Here is a 21027-nt window from a genome sequence, read left to right as displayed (position 1 = left end):
CAAAGAGCACGGGCTGGGGAACCAGAGGTCATGGGTTCTAATCCCAGCTCCACCACTTGTCAGCTGCGCGATCTTGGGCAAGTCACTTAAATTCTCTGGGCCTCAGTTCCCTCATCTTTAAAATGGGAATGAAGCCTGTGAATCCCATGAGGGATAACCTGATTACCTTGTATCTACCCCAGCACTTAGAACAGTGCTTGACACATAGTAAGTGCTTAACAAATACCAAAATTATTATTATTATTAATATTGGATCTGCATTCTACACTGTTTTCACAGATCATCTTCCTGAAATCCCATTCAGTCCACATTTCTCTCTCCTCAAAACCCCCGCACAGTTTTCGTATATCCCCTGTAAATAAAAGCTCCTCAGCATAAGCCTCAGGACTCTACCAAATTCTCATTCTAGTCCCCTCAATCAGTGATATTTATTTATTCATTTATTAATTCATTTAATCATATTTATTGAGTGCTTACTGTGTGCAAAGCACTGTACTATGTGCTTGGGGGAGTACAAGGCAACAACAGACACATTCCCTGTCCAAAACAAGTTCACAGTCTATTCATTCATTCATTCATTCAATCGTATTTATTGAGCGCTTACTGTGTGCACAGCACTGTACTAAGCACTTGGGAAGTACAAGTTGGCAACATATAGAGACGGTCCCTACCCAACAGTGGGCTCACAGTCTAGAAGGGAGAGACAGAGAACAAAACAAAACATATTAACAAAATAAAATAAGTAGAATAAATATGTACAAGTAAAATAAATGAATAAATAAGATAATAAATATGCACAAACATATATACATATATATATGTATATAGGTGCTGTGGGGAAGGGAAGGAGGTAAGGTGGGGGGATGGAGAGGGGGAGGAGGGGGAGAGGGAGGCAGGGGCTCAGTCTGGGAAGGCCTCCTGGAGGAGGTGAGCTCTCAGTAGGGCCTTGAAAGGAGAAAGAGAGCTAGCTTGGCGGATGTGCGGAGGAAGGGCATTCCAGGCCAGGGGGATGATGTGGGCCGGGGGCTGACGGCGGGACAGGCGAGAACGAGGCACAGGGAGATTAGCAGCAGAGGATCAGAGGTTGCGGACTGGGCTGTAGAAGGAGAGAAGGGAGGTAAGATAGGAGGGGGCAAGGTGTTGGAGAGCCTTGAAGCCGAGGGTGAGGAGTTTCTGCCTGACGCGTAGGTTGATTGGTGGCCACTGGAGATTTTTGAGGAAGGGAGTAACATGCCCAGAACTTTTCTGGACAAAGACAATCCGGGCAGCAGCATGAAGTATGGATTGAAGTGGGGAGAGACAGGAGGATGGGAGAGCCTAGAGGGGGAAACAGACATTAATATACATAGCTAACTAACTAACTAAAAATAAACAAGGAAATAACAGATATATACATACTTACTAAGAACTTACTATGTCCAGAGCATTCATTCATTCAATCGAATTTACTGAGCACTTACTGTGTGTAAAGCACTGTACTAAGCACTTGGGAAGTACAAGCTGGCAACATATAGAGACAGTCCCTACCCAACAATGGGCTCACAGTCTAGAAGGGGGAGACAGACAACAAAACTAAACATAGGCACAGGTGTCAAGTCGTCAGAACAAATAGAAATAAAGCTAAATAGACATCATTAACAAAATAAATAGAATACTAAATATGTACAAGTAAAATAAATAGAGTAATAAATCTGTACAAACATATATACAGGTGCTGTGGGGAGGGATGGGGAGGAGGAGAGGAAAAAGGGGGCTCAGTTTGGCAAGGCCTCTTGGAGGAGGTGAGCTTTCAGTAGGGCTTTGAACAGAGGAAGAGAGCTAGCTTGGCATATATGTGGAGGGAGGGCATTCCAGGCCAGGGGGAGGACGTGGACTGGGGGTCGATTGCAGGACAGGCGAGAACGAGGTACAGTGAGGAGGTTAGCGGCAGAGGAGTGGAGGGTGTGGGCTGGGCTGTAGAAGGAGAGAAGGGAGGTGAGGTAGGAGGGGGCGAGGTGATGGAGAGCCTGGAAGCAACAGTGAGAAGCTTTTGCTTGAACACTGTACTAAGCTCTTGGGAAAGTCTACTATAAGAGAGTAGACATGTTCCATCACTACAAATGGCTTACTGTATTTAGGGGGAGACATAAAATTAGAGTAAATTTTGGAACTGTCATAGGTACTGTGGGACCTAGGATGGGGTGAATATCCAGTCTTTAAGGGGTACAGATCCAAGGGATCAGCAAGGAGGCTGATACAACAATCAATGTGGTAAGGGATAAGTGCTTGCTTCCATGTAGAAGCAGTTAGCATGGAGGAGAAAGGGAGGATTTTAGCAATGTTGTGAAAGTAAACCTGACAGGATTTAATTCAGCAGAAGCAGCATGGAGAAGCAGCCTGGCTTACTGGAAAGAGTACATTCTTGGGAATCAGAGGTCATGCATTTTAATCCCGGCTCCGCCACTTGTCAGCTGTTTGACTTTGGGCAAGGCTCTTCACTTCTCTGTACCTCAGTTACCTTATCTGTAAAATGGGGATTAAGACTGTAAGTCCCACATGGGACAACCTGATTACCTTGTATCTATCCTAGCACTTAAGATCAGTACTTGGCACATAGTAAGCACTTAACAAATACCATTATTATTATTATTATTATTATTGTTGGATAGAGCATGGGCCTAGGAGTCAGAAGGTCATGGATTCTAATCCTGGCTCTGCCACATGTCTGCATGTCTGCTGTGAGGCCTTGGGCATGCCACATCTGGGCCTCAGTCACTTCATCTGTAAAATGGGGATGATTAATATTATAATCATATTTGTTAAGTGCTTACTACGTGCCAGGCACTGTATTAAGTGTTAGGGCAGGTACAAGCAAATTGAGTTGGACACAGTCACTTTCTCACAGTTTCAATCCCCATTTTACAGTTGAGGTAACTGAGGCAAAAAGAACTGAACTGATTTGCCCAAGGTCACACAGCAGATAAGCAGCAGAATTGGGATTAAGGGTATGAGCCCACTGTGGGACAAGGACTGTGTCCAACCTGACTACCTAGCATCTACCCCAGTGCTTCAAACAGTGCTTGGCACATAGTAACTGCTTTGCAAGTATTCTTATTTTTAAAAAGTATTATTATTTATTTATTCATTCATTCATTCAATCATATTTATTGAGCACTTACTGTGTGCCAAGCACTGTATTAAGAACTTGGCAAGTACAAGATGGCAACATATAGAGATGGTCCCTACCCACAACAGGCTCACAGTATACATGGGGGAGACACACAACAAAACAGAACATGCAGACAGGAGTCCAAACTGTTAGAATAAATGGAATTATAGCTATATGCACATCATTAACAAAATAGAGTAGTAAATACGTACAAGTAAGATAAATAGAGTAATAAATATGTACAAATATATACAAGTGTTGTGGGGAGGGGAAGGAGGTAGGGCGGGGGAGGTGATGGGGAGGAGAGGAAAAAGGGGGCTCAGTCTGGGAAGGCCTCCTGGAGGAGGTGAGCTCTCAGTAGGGCTTTGAAGGGAGGAAGAGAGCTTGTTTGGTGGATATGTGGAGGGAGGGCATTCCAGGCCAGGAGAAAGACGTGGGCCAGGGGTCGACAATGGGACAGGTGAGAACGAGGCACAGTGAGGAGGTTAGTGGCAGAGGAGAAGAGGTGCGGACTAGGCTGTAAAGGAGAGAAGGGAAGTGAAGTAGCAGGGAGAGAGGTGATGAAAGACTCTGAAGCCAAGAGTGAGGAGTTTTTGCTTGATTCACAGGTTGACAGGCAACCACAAGATTTTTGAGGAAAGGAGTGACATGCCCAGAGCGTTTCTGTACAAAAATAATCCAGGCAGCAGAGTGAAGTACAGACTGAAGCAGGGAGAGATAGGAGGATGGGAGATCAGAGAGGAGGCTAAAGCAGTAATCCAGTGGGGAAACGATGAGAGACTGAACCAGCAAGGTACTGGTTTGGATGCAGAGGAAAGGGTGGATCTTGGCAATGTTGTGGAGGTGACACCGGCAGGTTTCGGTAACAGATTGGATGTGTGGGGTGAATGAGAGAGCAGAGTCGAGGATGACAACAAGGTTGCAGGCTTGTGAGACGGGAAGGATGGTAGTGCCATCTACAGTGATGGGGAAGTCAGGGAGAGGACAGGGTTTGGGAGGGAAGATATGGAGCGAGCTCAGTCTTGGACATATTGAGTTTTAGATGGCAGGCAGACAACCAGATGGAGATGTCCTGAAGGCAGGGGGATAACCGAGCCTGGAGAAAGGGAGAGAAAGCAGGGGTGGAGATGTAGATTTGGGTGTCACCAGAGTAGAGATGATAGTTGAAGCCACGGGAATGAATGAGTTCACGAAGGGAGTGAGTATAGAGAACAGACGGGGTCCAAGAATTGACCCTTGAGGAACGCCTTCAGTAAGGGGATGGGAGGGGGAGGAGGAGCCCGCGAAGGAGACTGAGAATGAATTGCTGGAGAGATAAGAGGAGAACCAGGAGAGGACGGAGTCTATGAAGCCAAGGTTGGATAGGTACCTCTCCCTTCCCCCCACCCCTCCTACAATTCCATTTTAAATATGAATCAGTTTTAACACCAGTTATCAGAAAAGGTACATTTCTTTTGGATTTTTTGTGGGGATTAATAAGTCATAAATTTTGCTTTTTGTCCAGTGGGAACTGCTTGACTTGAAGGTCATAAAGACCTTCCAGTATATTTGACACTCAAAACACTTCATATTACTGATGCTGCTACTGATGAATCTCAGTCCAGTCACAAATTCTTGAAGGACTGAGACTCCATTCTGTGGAGTCCACAATAGACTGTGAGCCTGTTGTTGGGTAGGGACCGTCCCTATACATTGCCAACTTGTACTTCCCAAGCGCTTAGTACAGTGCTCTGCACACAGTTAAGTGCTCAATAAATATGACTGAATGAATGAATGATGATGGAACATGTGTTTACTGTGGGTCAACCACTGTTTTGAGCACTGAGGTAGATACAAGTTAAACAGGTCAGATGCAGCCTCTGACCCATATGGGGCTAACAAGCCTTAAGTAGGAGAGAAAACAGGTACTGAATCCCCATTTTACAGATGAAGAAACTGAGGCACAGAAAGTGAAGCATCCTGCCCATGGTCACACAGAAGGCATATGGCAGTACTGTATGTGCCAAACATTATACTAAGTAACCCCTGGGATAGGTACAGTAAAATCATATCAGCTATAGCTTTTGCCCCATTTGCAACTCACACTCTAAAGACAGAGAACATCTTCATTTTACTCGTGAGTGTATGTCACTAAAATGTGAAGTGGTTTGCCCAGTCACCCAGCAGATAAATGGCATAGGTGGGATTAGAAGTCAGGTCCTTTTGATTCTCACGACCAAGCTGTTTCTATTTGGCAATGCTGCTTCTCCATCAAAAGCTCATAATTAATGGCTGATTTTCATAAATGCTGACCACCTGAAATCCCTCCATTTTGTGGTTCCTCTCCTCCTCCCCCTCCCCCCAGGCCCTACCTCCTTCCCCTCCCCACAGCACTTGTGTATACTGGTACAGATTTATTACTCTATTTTACTAGTACACATTTACTATTCTATTTATTTTGTTAATGATGTGCATATAGCTTTAATTATATTTGTTCTGACCGATTCTGACACCTGTCTACATGTTTTGTTTTGTCTGTCTCCCCCTTCTAGACTGTGAGCCCATTGTTGGGTAGGGACCATCTCTCTATGTTGCCAACTTGAAACTTCCTGACCGCGTAGTACAGTGCTCTGCACACAGTAAGTGCTCAATAAATATGATTGAATGAATGAATGTATGAATGAATGAATGAATGAACAGTGTGTTGAGGAGAAGGGGGTGGTCCACAGTGTCAAAGGCAGCTGAGAGGTGGAGGAGGATTAGGATAGAGTAGGAGCTATTAGATTTGGCAAGAAGGAATTCATTGGTGACCTTTGAGAGGGCCGTTTCGATGAAGTCTATTATTTTAATATATAATATATATATGTAATATTATATATTATATATTATTATTATTATTGTATGTGGGTTAAATGACAGAGAGGAGTTAAGGATAATGTGAAGGTTATGGGCTTATAAGATAGGAAGGATGTGGTTTGAGCAAGAAGAAAGGGTTTGGTTGGAAAGATAAGAAGTTCAGTTTTAGCCATATTAAGTTTGAGGCTTCAATGGGGATTCAATACATGTTCTCCCAACTATTTACACTGGGAGTCCCATGTGCAACCTGATGATCTTATATCTACCTCAGCTCTTTTTAAAGTGCTTGGCACATAGCACTACACAGATATAGTTATTATTAACACAATTATTATATGGAGCGGGAGGGACGACTAGGTCAGAGGGAAATATGGTAAAATAGAGATATAGATGAGATTGAGGCACAGTGAGCAAACTGGAGCTAGAAGTATGAAACGTGCAGGTTGGGCTTTAATAGGAAATCAGAGAGGAAAAGTAGGAGGAGGTGGATAATTAAGTGCTTTAAATTCAGCAGCAACGAGTTTCTGTTTGATGTTACGGTGGATGGGCAATGACTGGAAGTTTCTGAGTTGTAAGTAGACTGGACAGATGAACAGATGGATGGATGGATAGATCTGTTGCTGAACTGCACTTTCCAAGTGCTTAGTACAGTACTCTGCACACAGTAAGCGCTCAACAAATATGACTGAATGAATGAATAAATGAATAGTAATTCAGGCAGCCTAGTGAAGTATGGACAGGAGTACGGAGAAACAGGAGGTAGGCAGGAAAATCAGTAAGGAGGATACAGTACAGTACAGTACAGTACAGTACAGTACAGTGATACAGTAGTCAAAACAGGACTAGAATATTGTTTGGATCAGCACAGTAGCAGTTTGGAAGGAGAAGGGTGGGTTTTAGTAATGTGAAGGTTCCACCAACAGGATCTGGTGACAGCTGGAACACGTGGATTGAATGAGAGAGATGAATTAAGGATAATATCAAGGTCACTGGCTAGTAAGAAGGGGGATAGTGGTATTAATTACAGTGATGGGAAAGTCAGAAGGAAGATGGGGTTTGTGGGGAAAGAGGAGGAGTTCTGTTTTGGACATGTTAAATTTGAGGTGATGGTGGGACATACAAGCACAGGGGTCTTGATGGTTGGAGGAAATGCAGGACTGCAGAAAGGGAGACAGATCAGGGCTGGAAAATAGATTTCGGAATCATCAGCAAAGAGGTAGTAGGTGAAGCCATGGGAGTGAATAAGTTCTTCACAGGAGTGGGAGTAGATAGAGAATATAAGGGAACTCAGAACTGAACCTTGAGAGGCACCCACAGTTAAGGGGTGAAAGGCAGAGGAAGAGCACACAAAGGAGACTGAGAATGAATGGTCAGAGAGATTCGGGGAGAACCAGGAGAGGATGGTGTTAGTGAAGCCAACTTTAGACAATGTTTCCAGGAGAAAGACATGGTCAACTGTGTTGAAAACACCTTAGAGTTTGAGGATAATCAGGATGGATTAGAGGCCATTGGATTTGGCAAGGAGATCACTGGTGACCTTTTAAAGGGCAGTTTCTGTAGAGTGAAGGGGATGGAAGCCATATTGAAAGGGATCAAGGAGAGAATTGGAGGAGAGGAACTTGAGACAATGGGTGTAGACAACTCACTCATAGAGGTAGGAGAGGAATGGTAGGAAGGGTGATACCTGGAGGGAGCCGTGAGGTCAAGGGAGGGATTTTAAGGCTAGGGGAGGCATTGGTGTGTTTGAAAGCAATGGGGAAGAAATCTTTGGAGAGATAACAGCTGAAGACAGCTGTTAGGGAAGGAAGAAGGGAGAAGGCAAGTGTTTTGATAAGGTGCTAAGGGATGGGGCCAGATGTGCAGGTGGAAGGTTTGTTTTGTTGTCTGTCTCCCCCTTCTAGACTGTGAGCCTGCTGTTGGGTAGGGACCGTCTCTATATGTTGCCAACTTGTACTTCCCAAGCGCTTAGTACAGTGCTCTGCACACAGTAAGTGCTAAATAAATATGATTGAATGAATGAATGCATGAATGAATGAGGTGGAGGATTTTGAGAGAAGGCAGGAACTCTCCTCTTGACATACTGATGGGAAGCATGGGGGAGTTGAAGAACGGCAGGAGTGGGGAGGGATTGGGAAGGGGCTTCACTTCACTTCTCTGAGCCCCAGTTACCTCATCTGCAAAATGGGGATTAAGACCGTAAACCCCAAGTCGGACATGGCCCCTTTCTCACTTGATTAGCTTGTATCTGTCCTAGTGCTTAGGACACTGCTTGCTTACTGTGGTAAACACTTAACAAATACCATTAAAAAGAAACTTAAAAAATCCCTATGAGTATTCTGGATGTGAATTTAAGGCAACAAAAATAAACAAACAACTTTGGTTTTAAAGCAAAGTATTTTGAGACAATGTATATCTGTTAACATAATCCTGTAATTATACCTATAGCACCCTGCTGTTTTTTGTTTTTACTGTATTTGATGCACATGGTTAGCATCTAATCAATACCATTACTACTACTGCTACTGCTACTGCTACTGCTACTGCTACTGCTACTACTACTACTACTACTACTACTACTACTACTACTACTACTACTACCACCACCACCACTACTATCATTACTAAATCAAGCCCTATCAGTGCTTAGAATGGTGCCTGGCACATAGTACATGCATAACGTGCATAATAAAGCACGGGCTTTGGAGTCAGAGGTCATGGGTTCAAATCTCGGCTCTGCCAATTGTCAGCTGTGTGACTTTGGGCAAGTCACTTCACTTCTCTGGGCCTCAGTTACCTCATCTGTAAAATGGGAATTAAGACTGTGAGCCCCACATGGGGCAACCTGATACGGTTTGTATCCACCCCAGCGCTTTGAACAGTGCTTTGCACGTAGTAAGTGCTTAATAAATGTCATCATTATTATTAATAACAAAAACCATAATTATTATTATATGCTTGCTCCTTAGACTTTCAAAGTCCACCAGATTTCTACCTCATACTTGTCAAAGCAGTAAAAAATGCAATAACAATAGAAATAGGAGTACTTCTTATTAAGTGCTTGCTCTGTTCTAAGCACTGGGAAAGAAATACATGAACAAGGTACAGAAATGGTTCCGAGCCCCGAAGGACTTAGTATCTAAGAATAAGAAAGGAGCAGCAGGATTTCAGACTACTCACCACTCTGACCTACAGCCCTGAAGTTACAACACAAGTGAGGCCAGAGCACGGGTTGATGGAAATTCAGTATCTATTTAGTTTGTATCTTTTCCAGCACTTAATACACTGTCTGGCATAGTATGGTTCAGTTTAAGTGTCTTTTTTTTAAAAAAAAAAAAGAGAAAGAGATTAAAATCCCCAAGAATCAATTTAAGGATGGAGAAAGAGAAGGAATGTGACAAAGAGATATAAATGGTTCAGAAAGTTGGGCAGTGGATGACTTTGACTAGTATCTTAAATGTGACTGCAACTACAACTGCAAATGCAACTGCCATTAAGTTACTGCCAGAATAGCTTGAATATGATATGCGGTTCAGATCTTAACTACAACCAAACTTAAATGACAAGGAATTGGAATCCCTCTCAAATGAGGAACGAATTACAAAAATTTCCATAAAAATGAAGGTTAAAGGTTGCAACCTTTATTGAAGACTTCAAAATTTATGAAAGGGAAGGATTAAACTGTAAGCTTATTATGGGAAGGGAATGTAACTGCTAATGCTGTTGCATTATACTTTCCCAAGCACTTACCATAGCACTGTTCACATGCTAAGCACTCAATAAATATGAGTGATTGATTGACTGACAGGGCAACTGAGAATTGTAATTTTCCGGTAAGAGAAAGTATCCACTGAAACCTAGATTCTGAACAAAAGGAAATACTTCTTAATGAGGGTGAAAGCCTGAAATTCATTAGCCTGTAAACTCCTTGTGTTGTATTTTCCCAGGAACTTTGAACAATGCTCTGTCCACAGTAAGTGCTCAAATATTCCATTCACTATAAGGAAATTATGCCTGACAAAAATTTTATCATTTAAGAAAATCTGGGTGATTTAAGGGATAATTGGTCCACATTCCACTTTCGCACTATCCTTATAATCGACTGCTTCAGCCAACCTGTAATTTATTTTATTCCCTGTCTCCCTCTCCAGATCATATATTTTGACTGCTAATTATTTTACTGTCCCAAGCACTTAGAACAGTGTTCCAAACCAAGTGGATTGTAACCTCCTTATGGGCAAGAATCATGCCTGTTAATTCTATTTTCTCCAAAGTGCACAGCCAACATTCTGCCAGAGTAAGTGTTTATAAATATTATTGACTGACTGAAGATGAATTATAAGAAAAATATGGGGGGAAAAATCTGGGATGTTAGATGGTCCATATCAAACATTAAGATGAATGTCAAAGAGACAAAGAAGACCATCATTTAATATTAACTTCTTTACATAATCAGTCCACCATTGCTAAGAGACCCAGTAGTGAATTACTGCATGCTCTATATGGTAGATATAATTGAATAATTAATAAGACATTGTCTAGAGGAAGTATATTACCTCCCAGATGCCCACCTGTTTAAAAGCATTTCTTGCAATTGTCTGAAAAGCCTGTTCCACATTGATAGCTTCTTTGGCACTGGTCTCAAAGTAGGGGATGTTATTTTTGCTGAAACACCAAGCTTGTGCTCGTTTTGAAGCAATCTGTAAAAAAGAAGAGGAGGTGAAAGCTCTTGCATAAAAATGGTCTCAACAAAATAGAGACCAGTTAAAATCAAACAGAATCTTAATCCATGGGATTTTCCAGAGGGCTTTTCAGGTTATATTCACCTTTTCAAAGGTTTTTAGTCATTATGGAACTGCCCACTACTCTAGCCAGCCTTCTTCCTCCTACCAGTCATCATGGGAGTAGATAACCACACAATGTTAGAATGAAAGGTGATACAAAGCCAGAGCCATGCAATGATGACCTACAAAACTGGCTAAACAATGTCCCAACAATGATGTTTATAATAACATTTAGAACTCTGTCAAGGCTGTGGGAGTCTGAACCAAGGAAAGTGGCTTGGAGTAAGGAATAAACTGAGGGAAGGCCCCTTCTACAATTCTGAGTAACTACCTGGTTTTTACTACTTGGTAACTACTTCTAGACTGTGAGCCCATCTTCTAGACTGTGAGCTGGTTGTTGGGTATGGACCGTCTCTATATGCTGCTGATTTGTACTACCCAAGCGCTTAGTACAGTGCTCTGCACACAGTAAGCGTTCAGTAAATACGATTGAATGAATGGTTTTTAATGTTACTCTGGACTTTTGAATTATTTAAGTTGGTCTTAGTGTAAGTTACTTATACGCATTTTTTTAACATAGCTCCACTTCCCACCAGAATCCATAGGCCTTGTGAGGTTGGCGCAATGTCCAGCTATCAATCTTAACAGCTTTAGTTATCACAATGCTTTGTTCAAGGTGAACACTTAATGAAACTAATAATAATACTGTCCTACTTTGACTGTGAACCCCACAGGCACTGAATATTTTTTTTATGTATTTGTTAAGAACTTACAATGTACCAGGCTCTGTATTAGGAGCTGAGATAGATACAAGCTAAGTAGGTTGGACAGAGTCACTGTCCAACATGGGGCTCTCAGGCTTAATCCCCATTTTACAGATGAGGTAACTAAGGCACAGAGAATTTGTAACTTGCTGAAGGTCACAGAGCAAACAAGAGGCAGAGCCTAAATTATAACTCAGGTTCCCTGAATCCCAGGCCCCTTCCCTGACCTTCCCTTCCCTTTCCTTTCCTTCCTTCCTGCATTCATTCAATCATACTTATTGAGCAATTACTGTGAGCAGAGCACTGTATTAGCTCTTGGGAAAGCTCAACATAGCAATAAACAGACCCATTCCCTGCTCCCAATGAGCTTACAGTCCAGCACTTATTACAGTGCCTGGCATATTGTGTTTAACAAATTCATCATTGTTATTATTATTAGAGGGGGAGACAGACATTAATATAAATACATAATTACAGATAAGTCATGTAGGGTTGGGAAGCAAGTATATAGGAAGCAAGTCAGGTGGACACTGAGAGTGGGAGAAGAGGAAAGGAGGGCTTAGTCAGGGAAGGCCTCTTGGAGGATATGTGCCTTCAGTAAGGTTTTGAAGTGGGAAGAGTAATTGTCTTCTCCATTTGAGAAGGGAGGGTGTTCCATGCCAGAGGCAGGACAAGGGCAGAGAGATAGACAAGACGGAAGAACAAGTGACTAGGTCAGGCTGTTTCTACAATTTAGACTGCAACTAACATGTATCTACCCCAGTGCTTAGATCACTATCTGATAAATAGTAAGTGCTTAACAAAGAAAGTTATGATTATGATTATTAATAATATTTTTTGGAGATTTTTGAGGAGGGGAGTAACATGCCCAGAGCATTTCTGGACAAAGACAATCTGGGCAGTGGTGTGAACTATGGACTGAAGTGGGGAGAGACAAGAGGATGGGAGATCAGGGAGGAGGCTGATACAGTAGTCCAGACGGGATAGGATGAGAGCTTGAACGAGCAGGGTAGCGGTTTGGATGGAGAGGAAAGGGCGGATCTTGGCAATGTTGCGGAGGTGAGACAGGCAGGTTTTGGTGACGGCTTGGATGTGAGGGTTGAAGGAGAGATTGTAGTCGAGGATGACACCAAGGTTGCGGGCTTATGAGTCGGGAAGGATGGTAGTGCTGTCAACAGTGATGGGAAAGTCAGGGACAGGGCAGGGTTTGGGAGGGAAGACAAGGAGTATGCCAACTATACTCCAGGAAAAATAAAGTGCCAGGTTTTCTTATATTTTATGTCCTTTCCTAACTTAAACTATAAGCTCATAAAGGTGTTCCAAAAGATTTGAGATTTTTCTATTTTTAAATGGAATTGTTTTTGCTGACCAAGAACTTACTTGTCTATTTTCTAAGTCAATCTTGTTTCCCAAAACAACAAAGGGGAAATTTTCAGGATCCCTGGGACCGGCCTGAATGAGAAATTCATCCCTCCAGCTATCCAAGGTTTTGAATGAGTTAGGTGCCGTCACATCAAATACCAGAACACAGCAATCTGCTCCTCTGTAGAAGGCTACTCCAAGGGACTGAAACCTTTCCTGACCTGCCGTGTCCCAGATCTGTGGAAAAATCAATCAATCAGTCAATCAATCTTATTTATTGAAGACTTACTGCATGCAGAGCACTGTGCTAAGCATTTGGAAGAGTAAAGTATAACAGAGTTGGTAGAATGTTCCTCACAGCGCCCCCATAGACGCCCCCTGCTTCCACCTCCCCCCCTTTAAGCGACCTTCCTTAAAGTGCCCCCCATCCCCTCCTTCCCGGGTCCGGACCTGACTGACTCTCCCCGCCCCCTCCTCCGGGAAAAAGGCCCTTGTTGTCACTAAGTTAACGACAACCTCATTCGCACCTACTCAGCCCTCCCAAGCTATTTGGCTGTTCACTCCTCTCCCCAGGTATCTCTCCTCCGTGACCCCCCCTTAACAGGTCCACCCTACTCCAGCACACAATAGTTTGTATCTGCTCTCTATGACATCATTATCTGCCAATTTTATTATTGCCACAGCATATTAATCGTTAACTACCCCCTGTGATGCCACCACCTTATTTATATCATTGCTACTGTTTTATTGCTTCTGCACCTCAATTGTTAACCTCCCGCTGTACTGCTGTACTGTAAATCGCCCTGCTGACCTCACCATGAACTTTCAATTCCCTTCCTTCCAACTGCCATTCCCATTCCTCACCTTCCCCTTCCCCTCTCCCACGCATCTTTTTCCCTCCCTCTCCCCCACCAAGACCACTCCCCCTCACCTCCTACCAAGGATCCCTCTGTACCAGCACCAATCCTCCACTCCTCCCTCCCAGCCACCGGAGCCACTGGAGATTTTTGAGGAGGGGAGTAAGGCTCGTTCAAGCTCTCATCCTATCCCGCCTGGACTGCAGTATCAGCCTCCTCTCCGATCTCCCATCCTCTTGTGTCTCCCCACTTCAATCCATACTTCACGCCGCTGCCCGGATTGTCTTTGTCCAGAAATGCTCTGGGCATGTTACTCCCCGCCTCAAAAATCTCCAGTGGCTACCAATCAACCTACGCATCAGGCAGAAACTCCTCACCCTCGGTTTCAAGGCTCTCCATCACCTCACCCCCTCCTACCTCACCTCCCTTCTCTCCTTCTGCAGCCCAGCCCGCACCCTCTGCTCCTCTGCCGCTAATCTCCTCACCTTGCCTCGTTGTCATCCCGCCGTCGACCCCCGGCCCACGTAATCCCCCCGGCCTGGAATGTCCTCCCACCGCACATCTGCCAAGATAGCTCTCTTCCTTCAAGGCCCTACTGAGAGCTCACCTCCTCCAGGAGGCCTTCCCAGACTGAGCCCCCTCCTTCCTCTCCCCCTCGTCCCCTTTTCCATCCCCCCGCCTTGCCTCCTTCCCTTCCCCACAGCACCTGTATATATGTATATATGTTTGTACATATTTATTACTCTATTTATTTATTTATTTTACTTGTACATATCCATTCTATTTATTTTATTTTGTTAATATGTTGTGTTTTGTTCTCTGTCTCCCCCTTCTAGACTGTGAGCCCACTGTTGGGTACAGACCGTCTCTATGTGTTGCCAACTTGTACTTCTCAAGCGCTTAGTACAGTGCTCTGCACACAGTAAGCGCTCAATAAATACGATTGATTGATTGATTGATTCCCCGTCCACAATGAGTTTACAGTCTACAGGGCGACACATTCATTCACTCATTTGTTCATTCATTCAATCGTGTATGGTAGTGCTTACTGTATGCAGAGCAGTGTACTAAGTGCTTGGTAAAGTACACTACAACAGTAAACAGACACATTCCCTTCCCACACGAGCATATAGTCTGGGAGGGAGAGAGACATCAATACAAATAAATTACAGATATGTATATAAGTGCTGTGAGAATAGGAGGGGAAAGAACAAAGGGAGCAAGTCAGGGAGACAGTGGGAGTGGGAGAAGAGGAAAGCAGGGTGTCTAGTCTGGAAAGGCCTTTTAGAGGAGTTGTGCCTTCAGTAAGGCTTTGAAGGGAGGGAGAATAATTATCTGTCAGATTTGAAGAGGGAAGGAGTTCCAAACCAGAGGCAGAACGTGGGCAAGGGGTCGGCAGCAAGAACAGGATCAAGGCACAGTGAGAAGGTTAGCACTAGAGTAAAGTGTGTGGGCTAAATTGTAGGAAAGAAATGTGACTAGGTAGGAGGGGGCAAGACGGTACAGTGGTTTAAAGCCAACAGTGAGGAGTTTTTGTTTGATGCAGAGGTGGATGGGCAACCACTGGAGTTTTCTGAGAAGCAGACTGATTTGATTTGATTTTTGTAGAAAATGAGCCAGGCAGCAGAGTGAAGTATGGACTGGCAGGAGAGAGACAGAACATTGGGAGGTCAGCAAGGAGGCTGATGCAGTAATCCAGGTGTGATAGGATGAGTAACCATATTAACGTGATAAAAGTTTAGAGGGAGAGGAAAAGGCAATGTAGCAATGCTGTGAAGGTAGAACCGATAGGATTTAGTAATGGACTAATTATATGGTTTGAATGAGAGAGAGGCGTCAGGATAACGCCAAAGTTATGGGCACAGACATTAATATAAATAAATAAATTACTGATATGTTCATAAGCCCCTGGGGATGGGAAGGGTGAGTAAAGAGTGCAAGTCAAAGTGCAATGTAACACAGAAGAGAGTGGGAAAAGTGGAAACAAGGGCCTAGTTGGAGAACGTCTCTTGAAGGAAATGTGCCTTCAATAAAGTCTCACCCTAGGAAGTGGAAGGGTGTTTCAGGCCAGAGGCAGGATGCAGGTGAGGGGTCAGCAGCTAGACTAATGAGATAGAGATAATAATAGTAATAGTAATAATAATAATAATAATAATAATAATAATAATAATAATAATGGCATTTGTTAAGCACTTACTATGTGTGAAGCACTGTTCTAAGCGCTAGGGGGATACAAGGTGATCAGGTTGTCGCACTTGGGGCTCAAAGCCTTAATCCCCATTTTACAGATGAGGTAACTAAGCCTCAGAGAAGTTAAGTGACTTGCCCAAGGCCACCCCGCAGACATGTGGCAGAGCTGGGATTAGAACCCACGACCTCTGACTCCCGAGCTCTTTCCACTGAGCCACGCTGCTTCTCACGAGATGAGAAGTAATGAGTAGCTTAGCTTTTGAAGAGTTGAAATGTGTAGGCTGAGTTGTAGGAGGATATCAGGGAGGCAAGGTAGGCTTAGGCTGACTAAGCTGACACACTACTTTAAAGCAAATGGTAACGAGTTTCTGTTACTGAGACGATGGAGGGGCAATTACTGGAGGTTCTTAAGGAGTGGGAAAACACAGTCTGAATGTTTCTTAAAAAAAACGATCTAGGCAGCAGACTGTATACGTGGTATTTGTTAAGAATTTACTTTGAGCCAGTTGCTGTAGGACACTGTGTCCCCCTGCTTTCCCTCCCCCGACCATAAGTGACCTTCTTTGGGGAGCCTCCACTCCCTCCTTCCATGTTAGGACTGGACTGGATGTGACTGATTTCCCCCACCCTCATCTCTGGGGAACAAGGCCCTTGTTCTCACCATTTTACTTTAGCAACTACGCACACTCACTCCTACTCAGGCCCCCCATGTTATGTGGCTGTTTACTCCTCTTCCCAAGCGTTTCCTCTCCCCTGAACCCCCAAACAGTTCTGCCCTTCTCCAGAACTGCCATCCACAGAACTCCATCCTCCAGCACCTCAGAGTCAATTTTGCCAAGAGCCCTTGGACTCTCCTTGCCATTAGCCTTTCTGATTTGATTGACCCATGGACAATTCAACCTTCTGCTCTGGGCATCATTACTGTTGCTACTGCATGTTAATTGTTAACTGCACTCTGGGATGTCATCATCTGGTTATTTTATTGTTGCTATTGCATGTTAACTGTTAACTGCTCCCTGGCTAGGTGGCGAGAACCCGGGCTTGGGAGTCAGAGGTTCTAATCCCAGCTCTGTCACTTGTCAGAGCTAGGCAAGCCACTCAACTTCTCAGCCTCAGTTACCTCATCTGTAAAATGAGGATTAAGACTGTGAGCCCCATGTAGGACGCCTGATTACCTTGTATTCCCCCCAACACTCAGAACAGTGCTTCACACATAGTAAGTGCTTAACAAATGCCATTATTATTATCATCTGTTTATTTTATTGTTGCTATTGCATGTTAATTGTTAACTGCTTGCTGTGCTGTCATTTATCTCGCTGACCTCACCATGAACTATCAACTCCCCTGCTCCAATCTGCCTTTCCCAGTCCTCACCTTCCCCTTTCTCTCTCCCTCCCCGCTCTTTCCCTCCCTTTCCCCCATCCCCACTCCTCCTCCCCACCCCCTCCCCAGAATCCCTCTGTACCAGCACCAACCCTCATCCCCTCCCTTCCAACCCTCTTCCCTCCCCTCTCCCCAACCCGGCCCCATCCCAGTTCTCCTTTCTCATTGCCACCCTTCATCCCCCTCTTCCTGCCCAGGCCCCCACCAACTCATTCCCATCCAAACCCTCCCCATCACTTGCACCCTTCCTCCTTCCTCCCCTCCCTCCACAGCTGCTGCCAAGTGTGGCCTATGGAAACCCCAGCTTATTATAGGTAAGCTCCCGTTCATCCCTGACCTGTTCGGAACCTTTCCCACTGCTTTCTCCTCGCCCTTACTGAGACCCAGATGACATAGTCATCTCACCCCAGATGACATAGTCTCTTCTGCTGCTCTCTCCAGAGGAGGCCTCTTCTCCCACTCCCCCAGACTTTCCAGGAAAGGAGGAGGTGTCAGTTTCCTTCTCGCACCCCAATGTTGCTTTCACACCATCCCTCCTCCTCCTTCTCTTTCCTTCCCCTCCTATAAAGCCCATACTATTCGACTCTACCACCCTCTCCAAATTCTTGTAACTGTAATCCAGACACCGCCCCCCGGCCCTACCTCCACCTTTTTTTTAACGATTTTGACCCCTTTCTCACCTTCCTTCTCTCCTTTTCCACGCACACTCTGATCTTCAGAGATTTCAACATCCACAGTGATGACCCCGATGACTCCTCTGCCACCTGCCTTCTATCTCTCCTTGACTCTACCAAACTACTGCTCCACCCCACCTCACCCACTCACCAATTTGGTCACACCCTCGTCCTCAACATCTCCTATCACTGCACTATCTCCATCCTCACCAATTCTGCAATTCCTCTTTGATCATAACCGTCTAACCTGCCTCCTCTCTCTCACTCCTTCTTCCATAAATCTATATTACTTTCTACAGAGACCTCCGCTGTCTCAACCTCACACATCTCTCTCAGATCATCACACCCCACCTCGCCTCCCTATCTTCTCTACCCACTCTTAATAACCAGATTACTGCTCTCAACTCCACCCTCTCTACTCAACTCAACTCACTCATCCCCTTTCCCTTCGCTGCTCTTGTATCACTAACCCACAGCCTTGGATCACTGCCACTATCCGCCTCCTTCGTTCTTATGCTTGAGCAGCTAAACACTGCTGGCGAGTGTCTAAACACAAATCCAACCCTTTACACTTTAAATTTATCCTTTCCTGACTTAACTGTCCACTCCTCTGCCAGGCAAAACTATTTTTCTTCCCTTATTGACACTCATGCCCATCACCGCAGTCAGCTGTTCCGGACATTTAACTCCCTCCACAGGCCCCGTTCCTCCCCCTCCTCTATCCCTCACCCCCAACGATCTGGCCACCTACTTCATTAGTAAAATTAACTCCGAATGTTAATTGCTAATGCTGCCATCATATGTTGTTAACTGCTGTCTGCGATGTCATCATGTGCTTATTTTTTGCCATCACATGGTAGTTATCTGCCCTCTGTGACATCATCTGCATATTTTATTGTTGCCATAGCATGTTAATTGTTAACTACCCTCTGTGATGCCATCACCTACTTATATCATTGCTACTGTGCTATTGCTTCTGCATTTCAACTGTTAACCTCCCGCTGTGCTGTCATTTACCTTGCTGACCTCACCATAAACTATCAAGTCCTTTGCTCCCAACTGCCCTTCCCATTCCTCACCTTCCACTTCCCCTCTCCCACCCAGCTTTTTTTCTCCCTTTCCCCCACCAACACCCTCACCCTCACCCCATACCCAGGATCCCTCTGTACCAGCGCCAACCCTCAACTCCTCCCTCCCAGCCGCCTCCCTCCCCTCCTCCCCGCCCCCACCCCATCCCAGTTCTCCTTTCTCATCGCCACCCCTCTTCCCAATCTAGGCCCCTGCCAACTCATCCCAATCCAAACCCTCCCCACCCCTCACACCCTTCCCCCCACCCCTCCACAGCTGCTGCCAAGTGTGGCCTCTGGAACCCCCACTCCATTATAGGTAAGCTCCCCTTCATCCTGGACCTATTCGTTTCCAGCTTTCTACTCCTCCTCTCCCTAACTGAAACATGGCTGTCTCCGGAGGACACGGTCTCTTCTGCAGCTCTCTCCAGTGGAGGCCTCTTCTTCTCCCACTCCCCCAGACTCACCGGAAAATGAGGAGGTCATCTACACTGGTTCCTTCTCCTCTGCCTTCAAACATGCCCATGTCTCTCCCATCCTAAAAAAAAACCCTCTCTTGACCCCACCTCACCTTCTAGTTATCGCCCTATCTCCCTCCTACCATTCCTTTCCAAATTCCTTGAATGAGTCGTCTACACACGCTGCCTCAAATTCCTCAACGCCAACTCTCTCCTCGACCCCCTCCAATCTGGCTTCCGCCCCTACATTCCCCAGAAACTGCCCTCTCAAAGGTCACCAATGACATCCTGCTTGCCAAATGCAACAGCTCCTACTCTATCCTAATCCTCCTCAACCTCTCAGCTGCCTTCAACACTGTGGACCACCCCCTTCTCCTCAACACGCTATCCAACCTTGGCTTCACAGACTCTGTCCTCTCCTGGTTCTCCTCATCTCTCTGGCCGTTCATTCTCAGTCTCCCTCGCGGGCTCCTCCTCCCCCTCCCATCCCCTTACTGTAGGGGTTCCTCAAGGGTCAGTTCTTGGTCCCCTTCTGTTCTCTATCTACACTCACTCCCTTGGTGAAATCATTTGCTCCCATGGCTTCAACTATCATCTCTACGCTGATGACACCCAAATCTATACCTCTGCCCCTGTTCTCTCTCCCTCCCTTCAGGCTCGGGTCTCCTCCTGCCTTCAAGACATCTCCATCTGGACATCTGCCCACCATCTAAAACTCAATATGTCCAAGACTGAACTCCTTATCTTCCCTCATAAACCCTGCCCTCTCCCTGACTTTCCCATCACTGTAGAAGGCACTACCATCCTTCCCGTCTCACCATTCTTCCCGTCTCGCAACTTTGGTGTCATCCTCGACTCTGCTCTCTCGTTCACCCCTTACATCCAATCTGTCACTAAAACCTGCCGGTCTCACCTCCGCAATATCGCCAAGATCCGCCCTTTCCTCTCCATCCAAACTGCTACCCTCAATCTCTCATCCTATCCCGACTAGATTACTGCATCAGCCTCCTCTCTGGTCTCCCGTCCTCCTGTCTCTCCCCACTTCAATCTATACTTCACGCTGCTGCCCGGATCATCTTTGTGCAGAAGTGTTCTGGGCATGTTACTCCCCTCCTCAAAAATCTCCAGTGGCTACCAATCAACCTACGCATCAGGAAAAAACTCCTCACTCTCGACTTCAAGGCTCTACATCACCTTGCCCCCTTCTACCTCACCTCCCTTCTGTCCTCCTACAGCCTAGCCCACACCCTCCGCTCCTCTGCTGCTAACCTCCTCACTGTGCCTCGTTCCTGCCTGTCCTGTTGTCGATCCCCAGCCCACGTCCTCCCCCTGGCCTGGAATGCCCGCCCTCCACACATCTGCCAAGCTAGCTCTCTTGCTCCCTTCAAAGCCCTACTGAGAGCTCACCTCCTCCAGGAGGCCTTCCCAGAGTGAGCCCCCTCCTTCGTCTCCCCCTCCTCCCCTTCCCATCCCCCCGCCTTACCTCCTTCCCCTCCCCACATCACCTG

General features: G+C 45.4%; 1 protein-coding gene across 1 annotated transcript in view; it reads right to left on the bottom strand.

The window, feature by feature from the left end:
* LOC119946730 (ras-related protein Rab-7a-like) overlaps positions 1–21027 on the bottom strand; it is a 58321-nt gene that overhangs the window by 7533 nt on the left and 29761 nt on the right. Inside the window, exons 4-5 of the mRNA XM_038768149.1 lie at positions 12909–13127; positions 10552–10680 (exon numbers count right to left, since the gene is read on the bottom strand). Coding sequence (XP_038624077.1) covers positions 10552–10680; positions 12909–13127 — 348 coding nt within the window. The remainder of the gene's footprint in view (positions 1–10551; positions 10681–12908; positions 13128–21027) is intronic.

The sequence above is a fragment of the Tachyglossus aculeatus genome, chromosome Y3 (genome assembly GCF_015852505.1).
Source record: "Tachyglossus aculeatus isolate mTacAcu1 chromosome Y3, mTacAcu1.pri, whole genome shotgun sequence".
NCBI classification, from domain to species: Eukaryota; Metazoa; Chordata; class Mammalia; order Monotremata; family Tachyglossidae; genus Tachyglossus; species Tachyglossus aculeatus.
Note: the sequence above shows the minus strand (reverse complement) of the source record. Positions and strands in the feature narration are given on the sequence as shown.